The 19,848-nt window shown below is 35.2% G+C and overlaps 2 protein-coding genes across 4 annotated transcripts in view; one reads left to right on the top strand and one right to left on the bottom strand.

The window, feature by feature from the left end:
* The window catches only part of Usp15-31 (Ubiquitin specific protease 15/31), a 30,495-nt gene extending 13,795 nt beyond the window's left edge, over positions 1–16,700 (top strand). Inside the window, exons 2-8 of one of the 3 annotated variants that reach the window (XM_014247412.3) lie at positions 7,971–8,039; positions 9,230–9,430; positions 9,538–9,672; positions 9,751–9,879; positions 11,820–13,842; positions 13,898–14,982; positions 15,049–16,700. In XM_014247412.3, coding sequence (XP_014102887.2) covers positions 7,971–8,039; positions 9,230–9,430; positions 9,538–9,672; positions 9,751–9,879; positions 11,820–13,842; positions 13,898–14,982; positions 15,049–15,099 — 3,693 coding nt within the window. In that variant the 3' untranslated portion in view covers positions 15,100–16,700. Of the gene's footprint in view, positions 1–7,970; positions 8,040–9,229; positions 9,431–9,537; positions 9,673–9,750; positions 9,886–11,819; positions 13,843–13,897; positions 14,983–15,048 lie in introns of all 3 variants that reach the window. The other 2 variants (XM_014247403.3, XM_014247420.3) reach the window with 2 other exon arrangements.
* Positions 16,407–18,769, bottom strand: Or49b (Odorant receptor 49b). Its single transcript, XM_014247431.3, has 7 exons — positions 18,334–18,769; positions 18,009–18,147; positions 17,654–17,924; positions 17,495–17,594; positions 17,336–17,437; positions 16,965–17,072; positions 16,407–16,905 (listed from the first exon to the last, which is right to left on the bottom strand). Exons 1-7 carry the CDS (start codon positions 18,625–18,627, stop codon positions 16,804–16,806), a joined length of 1,116 nt encoding a protein of 371 aa, XP_014102906.2. The 5' UTR covers positions 18,628–18,769; the 3' UTR covers positions 16,407–16,803.
* Positions 18,770–19,848: the final 1,079 nt, after the last annotated feature.

The raw sequence follows: 19,848 nt of genomic DNA, 5'->3' as shown, positions 1-19,848 counted from the left end.
AATCAAAAAACCAAAAAATTTATTATTATTATCGATGAATACCGATAATGATCGAAAGACTAGTCCAAATTTTATTTTTGATAAAATGGCGGCATCCCAACAATAAGGAGTTTTTCGAAAAAAATCTTACTTAAAAATCGTACTTATTGTCAAAATCTTATTCCTTCGATCATTATATGACAAATTTATCTAAGAAAGTGGTGTGAAAATTTCAAGTCGTTTGTTAAAAGTTTTAGGAGCCGATTACACTAAGATTAAAAAGTCTTACAAATACGCTCATATCTCCGAAACTACCATATTTGTCGGATCAACTTTAAATGTTCTGGGAATATTCGCAAACATATATACTTATGTACATTTGAAAGCTAAGCAAAAATATTTTATTTTTTGAAATTCACAAGTGGATATAACCCCTTGTCTATAAAATTCAAAATACTCAATATAAAAACGTAATAATAAATTACAAGTTGAGTATAAATGAATGAAAACCATCAGATTCATGAAAAACGAAAATAATCCTAAAGCAATCTCATTGTTAAATATCTATTGTATTGAAACCGATCCGGACTAATGTATGAATTATAGTCTACATACCATAGCCACGTATGTAAGTACATAGAAATCACCTGAGAAAAGTTTTTGGAAATGACAACTTAAAAAAAGTACTTTAATTAGAAAATTTGAAAGAGTGCAAAGAGAAAAAACGATACAAATGAGATAGTTGTTACTCGGCCGGTAGCTTCTTGCACCTTACTACTATATAGAAGGTATATTGCCGAAAAAGGTGGAGAAAAGACGCTTTAGTTTAGTTCACAATTAGTATACGAGCATGTGACGTTCGCTCTTCGTGTTGTTGTGCTAAGTACATATGATAAAGAATACTTTGCAAATACTTTCCATCTGTATATACACACGCCCATACATAAGTATGCATACATAGATCACTATATCGGTATTTCTCCTTCTGCTATCGCAAATAATAATGGCATATAATCGCTCACATTTAAATGTACACATTATTGTATAATCATATTGCCGTTGATTTAATAAATTCACATAAAAATATATGCATACATACATACATACTTGTATGTAGAGTTCTATCAAGCAAATTCCATTAGGTGTCTGATGACTTCAGTTTCTGTCGCGGTTTGAAGCACTTTTTGCTATGTGATAGAAATTGATAAAAATTCCATTCCATCGTTCGCATTCAATTTTTCATTATTGCATGCATATGTATGTGTGTATTATTCAATTGTTGTTGTAACTTTTGTGTGTTTTATTATTGCTCTAATTGTTGATATTACGAGTAATTTACTATTCTTTGCATAAATTCGGTTATTTAACTTTTTTTTGTTGTTATTGTTGTTGTTGCTGCTGTTAGAATTCATTCATACAACATGTTGTCACCAGTTGTGTATGTGTGTAAATCTTTTTATATCACAAAAATGCTTTCATTACTTCCCACTACCGAATCTATTTTACGTCGTCGATCTCCATTCATGCACACATACTCGCATACAAACATTAATTCGTACATAAATGTATATTATACGACTATTTTATCCAATTTGTCATATTTAGTCGCAACAGCAATGTGTTTGACAGCGCAATGCCAACATTACTAATAACAACAATAGCAAATCGCCAACAATCGTTGCCGACAAAAGTGACACGAACCACGACAACTTCGACAAAAACACCGGTAACCTACAATCGTAATAATGGAAATGAACAACAGTCATATTCAATTATTTATTAATACATATATGTATGTATGCATGGTATATATGTATGTATGCAAGTACTGTTATATCGTTGAATTGGAATTTCAGTTATTGCACAAAAAATTCACGCATAAAATATTTATGCCGATTTATTCATAATGCTGTAGTCCATAGGAAAAAATAACTGAAAATGTTGTAGGTTATGGAGTTTACAGTGCAGGAAGCTTGGAGAATTCAGAGTTTTTATTACTAGTTAATGGGTCACGATCAAAAACTACATAAATGAAGATATCTGGAAAGAAACATGTTTACAAAATGAGAAACTTAGTTTGGTTTGTTCTTAAGTGACTCTTTAGTTAAAGAAAAGTGGCTTAGAACAAAAAGATTAATATTCAGAATAAGATGAAAAAGTAAACATACATATATCATAATATATCAGACAGTTTGATCCCAAAGTCGGATTTAAAGATTTCGTGCACACATTTTATGGTTGCAAAATTAAAATTTTTCACTCACCCAGTCATACTTCCAAACATAGTTCTTGGCATTAAGCAGAATGAAAATTTGTATTTCGTATACATACCCATCTAAACATAAAAAGACGTATTTAAGTAGTCATCTAGGTTAAGTTAGGTTTAAAGGTCGATCCAAATCGGTTCCCACTTGGACAATTGCGAACGCCGGTATATTATGATACCTAAATACTCCATAGTATTTATCGAAAGTTCACTCAAAAATCGACAAAGCGCTTTGAGCCTGCCAGAGATTGCGGCAAGTTGAACCTTACTGAGAGCATGTAGTTCAGTGGATATCTTTTGTTCTGCGCAAGGCCAGAAGGATATCGCTGTCGCAAAGAAGCTGGTTGTTAACCAGCGCTAGTTAAGTTCACTCGCGAAACGCAACTTATTCCCAACCCGATGTAATCGGGACCAGTGTGCCCACTCTTACGAGCTCATTCGTTTTGGAGTTTCCAGCGATTCCGCAATTACCCGCCAATGGATAATTTTATAAATGTAATTATAAAATGAATATTTTTTAATTATATATATGGTATTTATCCGTACCTCACAGCTAAATTAATTTTTACATCTACTGAATTCAGAACCTACACATACTTCGGCTTGAAGCTACTCATTCACAACTTAGCGCTTGATACTGCAATGTCTCAAAAAAATTGCTTTTGTAAATTGATATAAGTGACAATATTGCTAAATTGCGATAAGAGTTGGGCGTAGCTTCACAGTCTTGGACAGTAGCCTACAGCCTATTAACCGACAACAACAACACCAGCAAAAATAGTTAGGCTGGCATACTGGGTTGATTGACTGACGGATGGCCTGGTATGCTATGTTATGAGAAAGCTGCATACACATACACACCTACACAAGCATACGAATACCTACTGTCGTGGCTCGCTAACTTTTGATTGTCAACCGTTGATTGTCGTGAAATAAAACTCTGGCCTTTTCTTGCTAGTGCTGAGTGCAACGACTCAAATTTTCCAACGCCCGAGTAGTGGTACCGATTGTTTACGTTTCATTCAGAAGGCGAACAAACTCACACACACTATACACATTCCGTTTAATTTAGATATTATTTATTTTATATGTGTTATTGTTTATTTCAAATGACTTGTTTTTTGCTGAGCTTGCTCTAACTACTCCAAAGTTTCTGTGTGAACATGAACTCCGCTAAATGCTTGCGGTCATTTCTTTTTGGTAATTGGAAGAACGCTATAAATAAATTATTAATTAAAGCAATATCGCTTACTCAAGTTAATGGGCGCCGAAAAGAACTCGGCCTGTTGTCTACAAGGCTATTATTTCTAACGAGTGGAAGCTTTTTGCTTGCAACATTTTAATATGTTCTAATGCTCCTTAAATATTGGGGAGAAGGCTTTAATTGCTTAGCACTAAAATTCTTGATTTTCTGATATAATGCTAGGTAGCCTTGCGTGCAGGGTATATTTTTGGTGTGATTGAAATTAAGAGGGAAATGAGCTTAGTAGCAAAAATTAATCACTCACCGTTCGCTTGTTTGTTCTCATATTACTGGAAATGTAAAGAAACCAACGTCTATGTAAACGAACAGAAATATACATGCCCAGTAAGAAAAACCAGTAAAACCAAAAGGTGGAGAATTGCAATAAAAAGCGAATAAAAAAAGGTGAGAAAGCGTATACTATATGATTAAAGATGACTCCAACTGGTCATTTTAAAAAGCGCGCAAACCTAATCGATAAACATTTTTTTGCTAAATTTGTATAAATATATTTATGTTCATGTGAAAGGCGAACTCTATATGTCAATAAGTGGTTGTTTGGCGCGAGAAGTTTGTCAACGATTTTTATTAGGAAAAATATTGGACAACGAGTTTGCTTGAAATTTTGTGTTTCCAATGGCATCACGGCTACGGAATCCTTGAAAATATTGCAGAAGCGTTTTGGGGAGAAGTGTTTTATAGGTGACAAGACGTATATTCTTAGGGCTATAAATGAGAGGTTTCTACGTCATCAAAGCTGAACATGACAATCGATCAAACATTTCTATTTCTTCACAAAGGTTCCAAAAACATTTTAAGAAATTTTACATTTTGCCCGCCTACGGAAACGCTATAACATTTTAAACAAAGATACAATTTCTATACCCATACCAACAAGAAATGTTGAATACTTACTGGCTCTGTAGAATTCAAGTTTTTTTGTTTTTGCAATAACTGCTCAATTGTCCTAGAGGCATCATTGATTTATGTGCATGTTATATTTATGTAACGGCGTCTGTGTAAAATACACTGCAGATTATTCCGCCAATATCCGGTGGAGAATAGTGAACCGAATTTCCTTAAAGAAATATCAATTGAAAAAACCTGATGTAGAAAGCCAAAGAACAGGTGGTTTCTGATGTCATACATACTTACAAACATCAGGTTATGACGTGCTTCGTACTTTCTTATATTTTTGCCGATTTTTGTTAGTGGTTGACTTGTGTTTCGCTGGCAATTCGCGCGCTACTAATTTGTCTATACTCAAATCTAATAAGGGAATTGTAGTCGGAGTCGATTATTAAATTAACGATGTCTGCGACGTTAATCCGCATTTTAATAATCACGACGGTTAATATATTTAGTATTTAATTAGTTTGGTTTGCGTTTTAGGCAGTGCGATGGGAAAACAGATGTATTATTATTAAATTTGTGATTTTATATTTTAAATCGCTAAAAGAAATGGTCGCTTCTTGTGGTAGAAATATATTTTTTCAGTTTGAAATTTTAATTTTTTTTTTAATGTTGGCATGTGATTTACTCAATTTCATGTTGCTATGTATTTCATTTTCGTTTTTGTATAGCTCTGCTTTCGCTTCCTTTATTGTACCACCCCTTTTATATGTATGTATATATGTGTAAATATATGTGTATTATTATTTTGGCATAAATACGGCAGACAGACCCACCGAAAACAAATTTTGTTTGCAAACATGTTTGTCAGCCAATTTCTACCTGAAGTCTTGCTTTTATATTAATTACATACATACTTGTGTCTTAATTATCATACCGTATCATAACACATAATATTAGGTAGGTTAAAGCGTTTAAGCTCAATTCGCTTGAGTCTCACATGTTTTAGCAAACAGTCCATTTTTGATATTTTGCACTAAATTCATGGTCTCAATGTCCCCACGTAAAGACCCATGTACTTGTATAGTGTGTGCTATATTTGTTTGCGCAGCTATTATCAATACATTTACCAATTTGCATTTGCGACCGCTACAGTTGGAACGTTTGGCCAGCGCTGTTTGCTTTATTTCCTCTCTCCCCAATCCGAAGCATTACTGAGACTAATACAGTGATTTGGCTTCTTTCCGGTCACTTTCATTGTGGTTTTTAACTTTTCTTTATTTGAAGAATTTCACAGAATACGATAACAAGTAAGAAAGCCTCTCAGATTGAAATGTTGAAATAATTTAAGAGTTATTCAGATAAATATTCGCCAATTGACGTCAGCATTTTTGTTAATCTAGTCAGAAACAGTTATTAATTATAAATTTACCGATTATAAGTATACGGTGTACCAGCTGATCAAATTTGACCCGGACTGGCAAAAAACACTATATTTTTATGACAATACAAATATTTATTATCGCCTTCAAAATAGACGCCTACGCCAATACAAGTTTGCCAACGCTTAATCCAATTTTCCATGCAATTGCTCTAACCCGGCTGACCCAGTGCGAATCAATTTTGATCAGTTTTTAAACAAACCAATCTATATCAAGCTCATCACAATCACACTCTTCCTGACAATTGAATTTTCATTTATCATTTAGCGCTGCATTAATGAAAGCATTGTTAGTCTAATTTTGAATTGACTCGTCAAGAGTGTTATAAGTCCTATAATTGTAGTGATAATACCGTTTTAAGCGCTCTCTTACGTATGTAGCTTTGTAAATCAGGCTATTAATAAGGTAATATGTTATCTAACAAATAGCCGCTGACTTTAAATAATAAAATTTACTGTCTACCACGTGTTGTCAATAATTCATTCAACACACACACATATCGGCACATGCGTTCAATGTATACTTGCATACATTTGCATATTTGAATACAACCGATACCGACTGACAATAGCCTTCTCAACTCCTCAGCTGCACCGGTGCAATGTGTAACAACAACGTAGATAATAGTAAAACTCAATATTGGCTAGAATGATTGTTGGGTTGATGGGCGTGAGTTTTCATAAGCTGCACGACATGCCCTCAACACTATGCGCGTACATACATATGTACATATGTACCTGTGTATGTATGTATATATATGTGTTGGATAAAATAGCGACTTGTTGCCAATCTATTGATAAATAAATAAGCGACCCATGCATATATAAATATACACTGCACACAGGTAGAGGAGACAGTCTATGAATAAACAACACTGGCACCCAACAACCGCCCGCCATCAACCAGCTGACTAGGGGCATTTTGAAAACAAAAGCGAAATAAATATGGAAGCTGCAACTGCAACTGGCGCTTTTGTTGAGGCATAATGCAGAATTAAGAAAAGAAAAGTGACGGGGGAAGGGGGAGTTCAATGAGCGAGCTTACATATAATATATACAAACATATATGTGTTTGTGTTAGTTTGTGTTTTTGTGGCATAATAATCGTGGCTAAGTTGTGTACTTGTATGCTTGTGTGTATGTGTGTATGTCACGCTTTTATATGACGTGTCTTATTCTATTTCCTTAAGTATAAATGAGCACTGAGATCACAATAGTTGAACTTCAGCTATTTTAATTATTTGAATTGCGTGTGTCAGACGTCTAAACATGAAATGCGAAAATTCATTTGCACAAACACTGTGCAACAAAGTTATTAAAGCGAAAACATTCTTTAGCGCAAATGTCTGAATGTGTTTTCTTTACAAATTATTTTCAATTTAATAAAAGTGGACTTGAAGGTTTAACAAAAATTACAACTAATCAAGTTTATTAAGCAATAAATTTACTGTTGTTTGTTGATTATTGTATAAGTCGTAGATTTTGAAGTAAACCAAACGAAATTGTAATAAAGTAACCAACAAACAGTAGTTTACATGACCCGTAATATTATACAACGTTGCTTTGAAGTTTTAAATAAAGCTTTATTGTTTAAAAATTTATACTAAATACTTTCTATAGGCGTCTATTTAGATTCGTTGCAAGTGGCTTTGCATAACGGAAACTCAGTTAAATATACTATACTATAATTAGTCTCCATCAACAGCGCTAACCAAAACACATTTGTACCGAAAAAAGCTATTGTATTTCGTTTTCAAAAATAGCATTGATTACTTTTTATATCCTGAACAAGTTGCTTCTGCCTGTATATACGCGATGTTAACGTTTTTCCTGTTTTTTTGCAAAAAGAAGCAACTAGTTTCAAGTAAAGAATATTGTTATGCCAACGAACCAAACGGTCCAAAGAATTATTTCGTTCTCATTCGCCATAACCTTAGAAATTTTAACAAACATACAGGAACTTCGCCTTAGGCAATGCAAACTCGGCTATTAATAGTCGACGCCTTAACTTAGTTATTATATTTTTTTATTTAATAAAGTCGGCTGTATTATATTGAAACCACTAATACCGCATTTTCACGTAAAAAGTTTTAAAGTGAAAAAAAAAATGTAATTTCATGTTTTAATATGCTCAACTTAATATCCCTAATTTATTTCGTTCTTTTGCTCCTTTCAATTACGACGTGCAGAAAGAAAGTTCAGCGCATAAGACAACGGGAATAGTGCCTTTTTACACCGCTTGCTGGCGCAGAAAAAAGGTAGACATCATCTTCTGCTTTCGCATCGTTCCCAAACGCTTGATGGCATCTGTTCGCTTTGCCACAATAAAACAAGAAAAAAACACCACTAGAGATATAACGCAAAAACGCTAATAACATTTTGCCAACAGCAACCATAGGTCGCATTTAGCGCATCCGCAAATAATCAAAAATTGGCAATTGGCATATTCAACTTGACGCCCACTAAAGATCGCTTAGTTGCACATCGCCCACCAGCTTAGCTTAACTACATTCACCTTTTGCCTAGAACGCCCACATACAAACATATGCATCTTTTCTTCTTCTTCAGCTTTTTATACATACACTTTAATTTTGACTGCAGCCTAGCAGCAATTTCTCAATGGCGCAAATAATACGCGCTTCTCAATGCATTTAGTTTTAGTTGAACTCGAACCGTTTAAAGTTTTTTACTCCAGCTGCATCAACAATGCTTAGTCGCACAATTGCAAACTTAATTGACGCGTTTTTGGCGGGTGTTCAATGGAAATTGTCATTGTCATTTTAATTCATTTTTCCTATCGCAGCTCATCTTATTCGGCGGCAAATGTGCATTACAATTCATTTTTATTGATTTCCACAAACATTGACGCTACGCGATGAAACGTTCTATTGATTAGGTCGACGGCTACGTCTTTGTTTTCATAAGTTCATTCGTTGCTTGCTTTATTTACTTGCTTTTATTGAAAAAAATCATTGGCGGCACTTTCGAATCATATTCCATTTCCCCCTTTCGCTTGCTTTGCTATAAATTTTCCGCACGATTCGTTATGTAAAATATTGACGAAATTTTTTTTAATGCAAATGCTTAACTTATTACTACATAGTTCTTCTAGTTTGTCTAGTACTCGTAAATATATAGATACGAGCGTATATGCCAACATTTCATTCAGTGGCTATAGAAAAAATCCAATTTTATTATTTCGTAATCTATAAACGTTTATTCATTCTTGCTTAATTTCTTAGTATTGACCCGTAAAAGTCAACCAGTTTTTATGCACAAACATTGCCAAAACCAGTTTCAGAGTTATTATTTCCAGTATATGGCAATAACATGTGCACAATTCATTCTTAAGTTTAGCTCTATATAACCATTAAAAATACCAAATAACTTAACTAATTGCCTTTTCTTATTTCCATTTACTTCCTGCCTACATTCCACTTCGGTATAGGCGAACAAAAACGCCGCTGTGTCCATATCCACAACCGCCGATCGCGTGCCACCCATCGGCAACTACCAGTGGCCGGCTGACCAGACACCTGGCGTTATGGGGCTCAAAAATCATGGCAACACATGTTTCATGAATGCAGTGCTGCAATGTCTCAGTCACACAGACATACTGGCGGAATATTTCGTTTTGGATCAGTACAAGGTGAGTGGTGTGCCGAAGCAGCGACTTTGTAAACTACTTGTTATTTCTTAATCACTTATTATTTCATGTTTATGTGTATTTCTAAATTATGTAATTTAATTTTTAAGGCCGATCTAAAGCGACGCAACAAAATCAATTCACGCAAATTTGGTACCAAAGGAGAACTAACCGAACAACTGGCAAATGTGCTAAAGGCGCTATGGACATGCAAGAATGAGAGCGATCACAGCACGAGTTTTAAGGTGAGTCGTATTGTGACAACAACTGCACACACACACTAATCTGAATCGCATTTTCTTATGCAAATAATTTGCTTGCAGGCTGTTGTAGATCGCTATGGTTCACAATTTCGTAGCTCAACACAACATGATGCTCAAGAATTTTTATTCTGGCTGCTGGATAAGGTGCACGAGGACCTCAATACGGCCACGAAACGGCGTTATAAAAGTGTAAAGGTGCTTATATTACCTAAATTTAGTTTAATAATTTATTTCATGCGAGTTGGTAAAAAACTATTTCTTGCCTGGTTCTGAAAACTAAATGAAAATAGAAAGTAAAATTAGCCATGACTATGTAAGTTGTGCCTTCTGAAAATTACTCGCGTCTATAAGTGGTGTGCTTGCATTGACAACATTTACTTCACTTCTTTTTTATTCTTTATTAATGAAAGTGATATCTTTTGTCAAAAACTAATTTCAATTTCATTATTAAAGTGTCGGTGATCGGAGGATGTGAGCTATTTCCTATTTTTCACCCAGCTTAGTTTATGAGCATCGCGCAAGCATTACACTGTTTATTATCTACTGAATTACTGTGTGTGCAAGTAGTTATAAAATACACAAAAAATCGCCATCAATGACTTTCTCTACCTTCCCAGAACCTGTGCGTTCATAGAGGAACATATACATGTACTTATACGGTATTTAGAAGGCATTTTATAATTGGTGAAATTGCGATGTTATTGTTGTTCGTCAAATGCACCGGTTGACCGACGAATAAATGGCAACCAGGCAGAATGTGGCAGTTAATTTTACAATTCTTATTTACATTCATCGTAAATTGGGCATTTATATAAATGTCAACAAGTGGGAATGCAATGTGCAGTGAAAAGAGAAAAGGCTCTGTTCCAATATTCCCGGCGATGCTTATGTAAACAAAAGCCAATTGCTGAAGTATGTTTATTAAAAATATTTGTGAACGCACACATATAAGTCGATTGCGCTGTAGCTGTAAGTATTTCTACGCGTGCTCTTGATTTATTATTATTTTCGCAAAGTGGAAAGATACAATTTACTTAGGCTTGTTTAGATAAGATAAACTAAAAAAAGACGACGGAGGCAATGATAGCGCTACCGTCGGTGAGATATTGGACAATAACTTATGAAAAGTTATTTACTAGGAAACGATTTTTGGTGGCATTTTGAGTGTTTAAAACAGAGTATCTTTATGTTCAACAATTTGTAATTATATAATAATCTAGATATGCGCATAATGAGGGTTGCAAATAATGCATTCAAAAATAATTTTATTAACATTTCAATTAATTTTTTTTTTTTTTTTGTAATACCAAAAATCTTAATTAAAGTTAATATTTAAATTTTTAATCCCAAATAGCGTATAGACAAAAAATTAATCCTAAATACCGAAATAAAAACATAAAAGATTTGTAATCTTAAAAATCAAATACGAAGCTTAAAAACAAAATTATTCCCAAGCTTATGTTTAAAATATTAAAAAGTAATTTATTAGAATATATATTTTGTGTACTTCGTGTTTAATTTTTAATAAAATTTCAACATAGTTTAGTTTTTTCGACTTATTTATAGTTAACTGCCTTTAATTATAGTATTTCAGTTAGAACTGTGTAAATCTTTCCTTTTTATCCCGATTTTAATTTGTAAAATTGTTTTTTATTTATTACTCCAAATTTTAAATTAAAAAAATAGTTTCTCAATCTTTAATACAAGATGTTTGTTAAATATTAAATTTTCATTTCCTATTATTAAATTAAAAATCCAATATGTTGAGTATTAAAAATTTTAAATATAATCAAATTCAAAAATTTCAACATCTTGGAATTTAAAATTGAAAACTCAGTTATTCATCTCAAATTAAAAATTTAATTAAAGCAACTTGCTTCATGATCTTTCTTACGGATAAATAAATGTATAAATATGTAAGATAAGCATTAGGGAACGCGTACGTATCGGTCCAGTTAAATTAGCTGTAAAAAAGCGCTCGGGTAAAATTAAATATAATGTATAATAAACGTAAATACCAAGTTACCATCAGTTACATTAAAATCGGCAAATCTTGTAAATAATATTATCGTATTCTTCAAAACTGTACCATATTTGGAATTTTAATTTTTGCATGTTCTTTCTTACAGAACTCATACGGCCGCCCGGATGAGGTTATCGCCGCAGAAACTTTAGCCAACCACATTCGCTGCAACAATTCGTTTGTGCAAGCGGTATTCCAAGCACAATTCCGTTCGTCTCTCACATGTCCACGCTGTAAAAAACAGTCAAACACATTCGATCCGTTCCATTGCATTTCGGTGCAGCTGCCGCAATTAATGCAGCAAACGATTTTCGTGACCGTAGTGTATTTGCAGCGAGACCCGCGTCAAGTGAAGATCGGTATTAATGTGCCTACTGGTTCGCCAATTGTCGCTCTACGCGATCAATTGCAGGCTGACACTGGCATTCAGGGCAAACACATGGTATTAGTTGACATCAGCAAAGAGGGTTTCACGCGCGTTTTCTACGACACACAACCGGTGGCAACACTAAGTGGCATCGAATCAATTTACTGCATTGAAGTACCCGAAACAAAGGTCACATCAACAGCAATAACAACAACAGCGACAAAAGTGGACACTGAAAATGGTGACACAAGTCGGAGCGGCAACCCCAATCCCAATCAAAGTACAGCGAAAAATACTACATCTACGGAGGTTAACAAAAACAGTTCGACAGGCAACACTGCCAATGCAACCACAAATGGTGCTAAGACCACAAACACTTCGTCTACTGCCAATTTAACTAATGAACTACTCTTGTTAGTGGCGAATGTGCGTAAAACCAAAACGGATCTTGAAAATAAAGAGACACCGAATGGCGATAACTCGCATACACAATCCGTGGAACGTTTCGGTATGCCGTTCAGCTTGCTAACAACCCGTGATTGCTCTTATGTTGATTTACAAAAGCGACTATTACGCGAAATGACGCCCTTACTGAAACCTGAAGTTTTCTCGAGTGGTAAACCGAAGAGCGATATGTTTCAGATACGTCTACAAGATCCGTCCGCAGATCCAGACACATATTTACAGAATGTTGAACATCCGCTGCTAACAGAGATGATCGACTTGGCACTATCTGTGCTTTCATCTGATGCTGGACCACCGCATATAAAACTTTTACTAGAATGGACTGAGCCGGAAGAGTACTTTGTGGATCTCAGTGATCAAGTGGTCGAAGATGAAAGTGTGGCACGTTTGCTCGATGTTGGAAAACTGAAAACCACGAAAGACACGTCAGTACTTACTTTAGAGCAATGCCTTGAGCACTATACCAAAGCAGAAACGCTGAGCGCCGAAGATGCTTGGCGCTGTCCACACTGTCAGCAATATTTACCGGTTGTGAAGACACTCGGTCTGTGGTCGTTACCCGACATTTTGGTCGTGCATTTTAAACGATTCCGACAGCATCACGAAAAAGGTGCCAATGCAGCTAAACTTACCACGATGGTGAAATTCCCATTGAATGCATTCGATATGTCTCCACATTTGGTGCGAGGTGTGGAAGATGAGAATGGTCCGCGTACAACGCTTAGTGCTGCAGCTGCCATGGATAATGGACCGTTTTCACGATCAAATCCATGGAAAAAACCTCGACCTGGAGATTCGCGATCCTCAACACTTAGTTCACGTGATAACCGAGAAACCCGTTATGATTTGTACGCTGTATGCTATCATCAGGGGGACACACTCGAAACGGGTCACTACACAGCCGCATGTAAAAATCCATACGACAGACAATGGTACAAATTCGATGATCAACGGGTCTCTAAAGTACCCAATACATCAATCGAGGAGGAGATTATTAATAATGAGGCTTATATGTTATTTTATCAGCGTCGCGTCGGAGATGCAGCTGAATGCTCTGGCTCTAGTTCGAATTCAGGCGATCATTGGGTCTCTCGAATCGCACCACCACCGAATATGACAGTTGTTGAAAAGATAAGTGCTGCCGAGGAGAAAGTTATCGAAGAAGATATATCCGACGATCGAAAGAATATTGATGTGGTCGCGACCACTGCTATAATAGAGCCATTAAAAGGAAGAACAGAAGAAAAACCAATTGAAATACCTAAAGCTGCACTTGCAAATGACACCATTGTCGAAGGTAATAAAGCTTTGATAAATTATGCATTCTTTTTTCTAATACGCTTTATTTACAGTGAAAATAGAGACATCCCCGATGGTTGTGAACAATGAAAATATTTCGGTCGATATGGAAACTCTAGAATTTGCTGATTCAGAATCTGTTGCCCCAGACGATGATAGCACCGCTGTGGCCACAAATGCAGTCAGCGCATTGAAAGCGCTCAATACACTTACACCAAATAAAATAGTAGAAAATCCGAACAGTGTTGGCGAAAATCAGATCTTTGCCATGGATGAAGACTGTCAAATTGATGAAAGCCAAGCACATGAAACGACAGTACCCGCCACTCATATTGCAACCACGCTAATCAAGTCACAACAATCGCCCTTACCGAAGGCTGTGGCAGATGCAACGACGGAGCCAGCAGTTTCTTCCATAGGGCCAAATAAGCCTGCTGCAATCACAACGACTAAAGTATTAACTAATGGCTACGCTGCAGATGCCTCCAAATCGCCAAATCAGAAGTTGAACATTACGCAACCGGTTGTAAATGGTAAACCGAAGAGTCCCGCAACATCTACCATAGCAACAACAACAATACCTGCCGGTATTAATGGCAGTCGCGTTAGAAATTCCTCAACATCTTCCTCCAGTTCTTCCTTGTCGTCACACTCATCGCCACACTCGCTGGCCGTGTCCATACATGGCGCATCCACATTGCAAAACAAGTTCAACGGCTTTACAACCACATCAGCGACAGCGAGTAGTAACTACAAAGAGGTTTTGCTCTCAAGTAGTCTGAAAAGTAACAGTAGCAGTATTATTAGCGCTGCTGTGGCAGCGCACACAGCTCACGAATTCCACCTAACACGCCACCAGCCATGGAATGGCAGTCGTTCGAGTGTTTCTGCGTTAGAGAGCGGAACACAGACAAGCAATCATCAACATATGCATGGACTCAATTTAAGGCATTCGTTCTCAACGAGCTCTAATTGCAAATTGCGCGAATGTAGTGAAACACTTTCATCGATGTTGCGCAATTCGAGCAATACCTGCAGCAAAGATACGTTGATATTTATTGATCAGCAGAATCATCATCATCACCACAGTTTAATCGAAGATGACGACGATTCGTTTATGGGCAGTCGGCAACTTTGGGTATGTTGTACACATTAGTGGTCATATTGAATTCTAACTAAAATTATACATTTGCGTTGCTTACAGATTTCACCGGTAACACCACACAAACTAATAACGGTATCGCCCAAAAACTAAGTTGTCGCCGATCAGTGCGCCTTGCCCCTGCAGATATGCTATTGAATCCATTTAAATCGAAAGATATTTACAATTATTTTAAAGTTAAGAGTATAGTGACCAAATTTATATATAAATTATACACATTGTGTATATGCATTTCATATGTAAAATACGTATGTATGTGTGCTTTAGGTGACATTTAGTTATGTACAAACAAATGTCACGTGTGTATTCGACGCCTGAAAACCGCTTAGAGGCAAGCAAATGCAAAATGTACTAGCAATAGGAAATTTACAAAACATTATTGATAATTACCAGTGTATGTAGGAAAGTACAGTTATAAAATTACTTTAAAAATACTCGTATACGTTGATTCCAAGCTGAGAAGTGTTGACTTTGTATTCAGTTGGCTTATTGATTGTTGCTACATTTTACACAAATTGAACGAAATGAAAGAGCTGTGGAAAAGTAATAACAGTTTGCTGTATATGAATATAATCTTAAGTGGTGGACAAGTAGCTGACATATAGCTTTGCGAAAGCATGATAGCTTGTATTTGAATTTGAAAATGAAACACGATATAAGTACATATATTAACGCGAAAGCATGTTAATTATTAGAAAAGAAAAAACATTATATTATTTAGTGCTGTAAGCAAAATTTTATAAAATATGTTTATATTAATTATTATATAAAGCCGGGTACAAGACTATTGAAACAATAGCATTACGATACAGTTCATAGATATAAAAATGATTGCTTAGCCGAGTTTGTCCTTTGACTTAACAAACGACCGCTATTAGAAAATGAAATGCCTTTTCTCTGACGATCTTCAGTGTTTTCGCAGTGACACAGCGTCATACCTAAAGCATTTGAAATGCTGCTGTACATACATATGTACATATGTATGTTTGCGATTACCAACCTCCCAACTAATAGATAAGCTCAATTATAACTGAATATATTTTTAACTTAAAATGTATCACACATAGTGATTTCTGATATTTCGTCAACTTTTTATGTCCTTAAAACTCCCACTGAACTATTTTTGTTTTGCATTGGAGATTATTTAAAAAAATAACAACGTATATCTTTAAGTATGCAGAATACATCATTTGGCAGTCAAACTCTGCAATCATAATTACCAAATATTTTTAACTTTTATTTTTTTGAACTCTACAATTTCGAGTAGCCTCCTTTATTTTTGTTGTGAATTTTACATAAAATGACGCAATAAATGCAATACCACTGTATGTACGAACGAAACGAAATAATTATGTAATTGTTACATAACATTATTATTGAAACTTGCATACATATATATCTATGTATGCGTAACTTAGCACCTTGCAATAAGCTAAAAACCAAATGTAACACTTCAAAGTAGATTTTAAATTAAAATCAAATATATAAATGAAGCATATAAGTATATATTAACATAAAATAATATTAAAGACTTTTGACTAAACTTTGTTTACATAAAGAGAAAGGTAATAATAACATTAATGTATTCATATATCTTTATTTATCAGAAATACGAGTAAAGTAAACGTTGTTAAAATGATGAAATCTATTTAAGGTGAGATGAATTGGAAATAAAAGTGAAAATACAAGCCAAATTAGAACAATGTTTTTGAATACCATTAATAGAAATGCTGAAAACGCATTTCCTAATTCTTATACCTTTTCCCATTTTAGTCTCGGTTCTTTAACTTTTTTACTTTAAGTATAAACTCGCTTTAGCAATGTGAAGTAAGTATAGGAGGCATTCAGCAAGGACTGGAAAAGCTCCAGCGAAATGGGTTGAGTATTGCCCACCATTATCTGAAAGCAGCAAACACTAATGAATGTATTCATGTGTAGTTATTGAAATCCAAGTTTACCGCTGGAGGTTTTTGCGCACGCAAAATCATCAACAGAATATATTTTTGCACTGGTATCGGAAATGTGAACCATTCAGTGTCGTAGGCGGCGGCTGCGATAGCGAGATTCTGCGAACATAAAGTTAAAAATAGAAAATAAGAAAAAATGTTAGCTTCGCTTGCACCGAAACAATAACACCCTTGACATATACAAAATATTTCAAACAAGAACTTGATTTTGAACGGCCAGTTTGTTTGGCAGCTATATGCTATAATGATCAAAATTCCATCTCGTTATCACAAAAACTGGGGGACTAGTTCGTGTATATACAGACAGACAGACGGACTCTGTACAGGGTGAAAAATGTAAACAAATGCAATTGCGCAAATACCTGCTCGCGCAGTTCGTTCGCATACCAATACAACGAAAAAATCTGTGCAAATATCATGGCAATGTAAGCGCAAACTATAATCGCCTGAGCTGAGGAGTCAACCTAGAAAATAAATTGATAAAAAACTTAAAAAAAGAAAAGAAAATGTAAGCAACTTACAATGATCAGCAGGAACAGTAAGGCGCATAGCAGTGTGCCGAAGGCGAGGAATTCCAAAAGAAATATATAAGTCGTCAAAGCATTTACGCGCGTAATATAACTGTAAATGCATACACGCGTATTTAAAGCGTTAAATGCTATATTAAAAACTGTATTTACTCAATAATGCACAGTTGATATCGTATGCATTCGCGTACGCTTTTTTGAATGAGCGGCTCAACGTGCCGCACGCGGTGCAACGTCTTCAACCGAAACTGTAGCGCCTTGCACATCACAATGCCGAACATGATGAAAGCGACAATCAGACTTGTGTAGGGAATGTACATGCAACAGCCCATGGGCGTAATTATCATTTGATACATATACCAGAACTCGTAGAACGGGCTTTTGTATTCCTCAACGCCAGGAATCATGCTGCCAAAGGGCAGTACTTTAACCCAACAAATAGCGATATAGTGAGATAGTTGCAAAGCTTATATGCTAGTGGCAAATTGTCAAAAATGATGGAGCATACCTCTTTCAGTTGCAAAGAGCGGATAGAAACCAAAACCAAAGCAGGTAAGCAGCCCAAGAAAGAGGTTACCCCGTGCCATATATTTGCCTGTCGTGTTGACCTCCACCAGTAGGTCCTGTATATAACAATCCTTTGAGCGCTAAAGAAATTGTGCAAAAAAATTGAGCAAAAAATATACATATATACATACATAGGCATAATCTGCATTACATAAACTGTATTTAAATATGGCTTCAATTATCTTATGCCAAACTTCTTGCTTGATCCCAACAAGCCCGTTTCCCCATGAATATATATAAATATATATATATCCACAACCGCTCACCTTCAAGTCATAGTAAAATTGTTCCAAATCGCTCAACAGCTTTTCGTACTTTTCCCGGTCGTACAGCAATAGGTACGCGCGAAGTATGGTATTGAACCATAAAACCAACATGTAAGAATTCCTTATAACTGAGTCGATACCTTCGCTGGTGCGGAACATATAGTAAAGCTGTGTGAAAACCAAAAAAGTCGTCATCGACAGGCAAACATAACGTCGCCAAGTGTGCTGATAGATCAGTGACCAAAAGCGTAAAATTCGCACGCTCATGTGGATCAATTGCAGATCGTCGAACATGCTGCTCACTTTGCCTTTTCTTCGGTTAGATAACTGCTTAAAGTATATTGTACAAGGAATTACCACTTTTCTAGACAGTTATTTGTTTTTATACGAAAATGTGTAATGCTGATGGCTGTTTGACCTTCCAGCGTTAATTTGAATTTAAACAATTTGGTGAAAATTATCCTTAGTATGATAAGTGTACTATAATTAAATGATGTTGCGGCTTGGAGTGGAGTTTCATGCAGCACTGAGAGAAATTTTCTCAAGTACTACTTTCAAATTTATTCAATTACTGTAATTCATTATATGGAAGATATAAGTATTTTCGAAAGCTTTTACCTAATGTTGGGTGTGTTTATAATATCTTATAGAAGTACAAACTGCAGATCATTGATGACTTGAACACTAAGCCGCATAGCCCTTACAGTTATAACGAACTTCATCTCATCATTTTCTTACTTTTTCATCGCTCTTGAATACTTTATACTCAATTTAGATTTGAGTTTAAGTTTTTAAAATTGCTGATACCAATGATTTTCCTCACTGTTATAATAATGTCAAAAAATTAAAAATTTCACCATATGTAAGAGAATATATATATGTAAGTATATCATATGCAAGAGCAGAATGTAATAGGTAATAACGAAAAATTCACAGTCATGCAATTTAGTCCGGCAATTAAATTGATTATTGGGAAATTATGCTTGTTTAATATTAGATACTAATAGTGTCTAATTCAAACTGCCTTTTCCGCCCTTAACGCACTTGACTTTGTTCACATTATCACTACGACGAGTTTGAATTCGAACGTTGAATACTTAACAGGCGCTACTTTATAGTACATATTTCGAAAGTAAGCTACTCTCTTTATAAAAATAAACATATTTGTTGGTAATATCACCGCATTTAGAACCCGAAGCGTGGTTGAAGATAACATAAGATAGATTTGAAGATGAACGTCGCTTAAGATAGACCTACAAACAGCACCGACGTTCACTGGCATATATTTTTCGAAGGAATATAAACAATATAGACTGCCCAGAACTGAAAGTATTCAGCTGGAGGCAGTAGAGAAAGATCAAATTTCCTCTGTTTTTGAATAGCAAGTGAAGAAGGAGTTAAATTAATCTGATGCCACAAATCATACCTTATCCAATTGTAAATCAATCAAGAATAAGAAGAATTAATCTCAGTCACAATTACCATACATTTTTAAGCATATTTTTAAGATGCGGA

The sequence above is a fragment of the Bactrocera oleae genome, chromosome 4 (assembly GCF_042242935.1).
Source record: "Bactrocera oleae isolate idBacOlea1 chromosome 4, idBacOlea1, whole genome shotgun sequence".
Classification (NCBI taxonomy): Eukaryota; Metazoa; Arthropoda; class Insecta; order Diptera; family Tephritidae; genus Bactrocera; species Bactrocera oleae.
The sequence above is the reverse complement of the archived record's forward strand: the minus strand, read 5'-3'. Positions and strand labels throughout refer to the sequence as shown.

Coding starts and splice junctions, on each gene's coding strand:
- Or49b (XM_014247431.3), bottom strand. CDS start 18,627: ATGTTCGACGATCTGCAATTGATCCACATGAGCGTGCGAATTTTACGC. Junction 17,595..17,653: donor TATCAACTGTGCATTATTGA/GTAAATACAGTT, acceptor ATGCATTTACAG/TTATATTACGCGCGTAAATG. Junction 16,906..16,964: donor GTGCGCAAAAACCTCCAGCG/GTAAACTTGGAT, acceptor TGCTGCTTTCAG/ATAATGGTGGGCAATACTCA.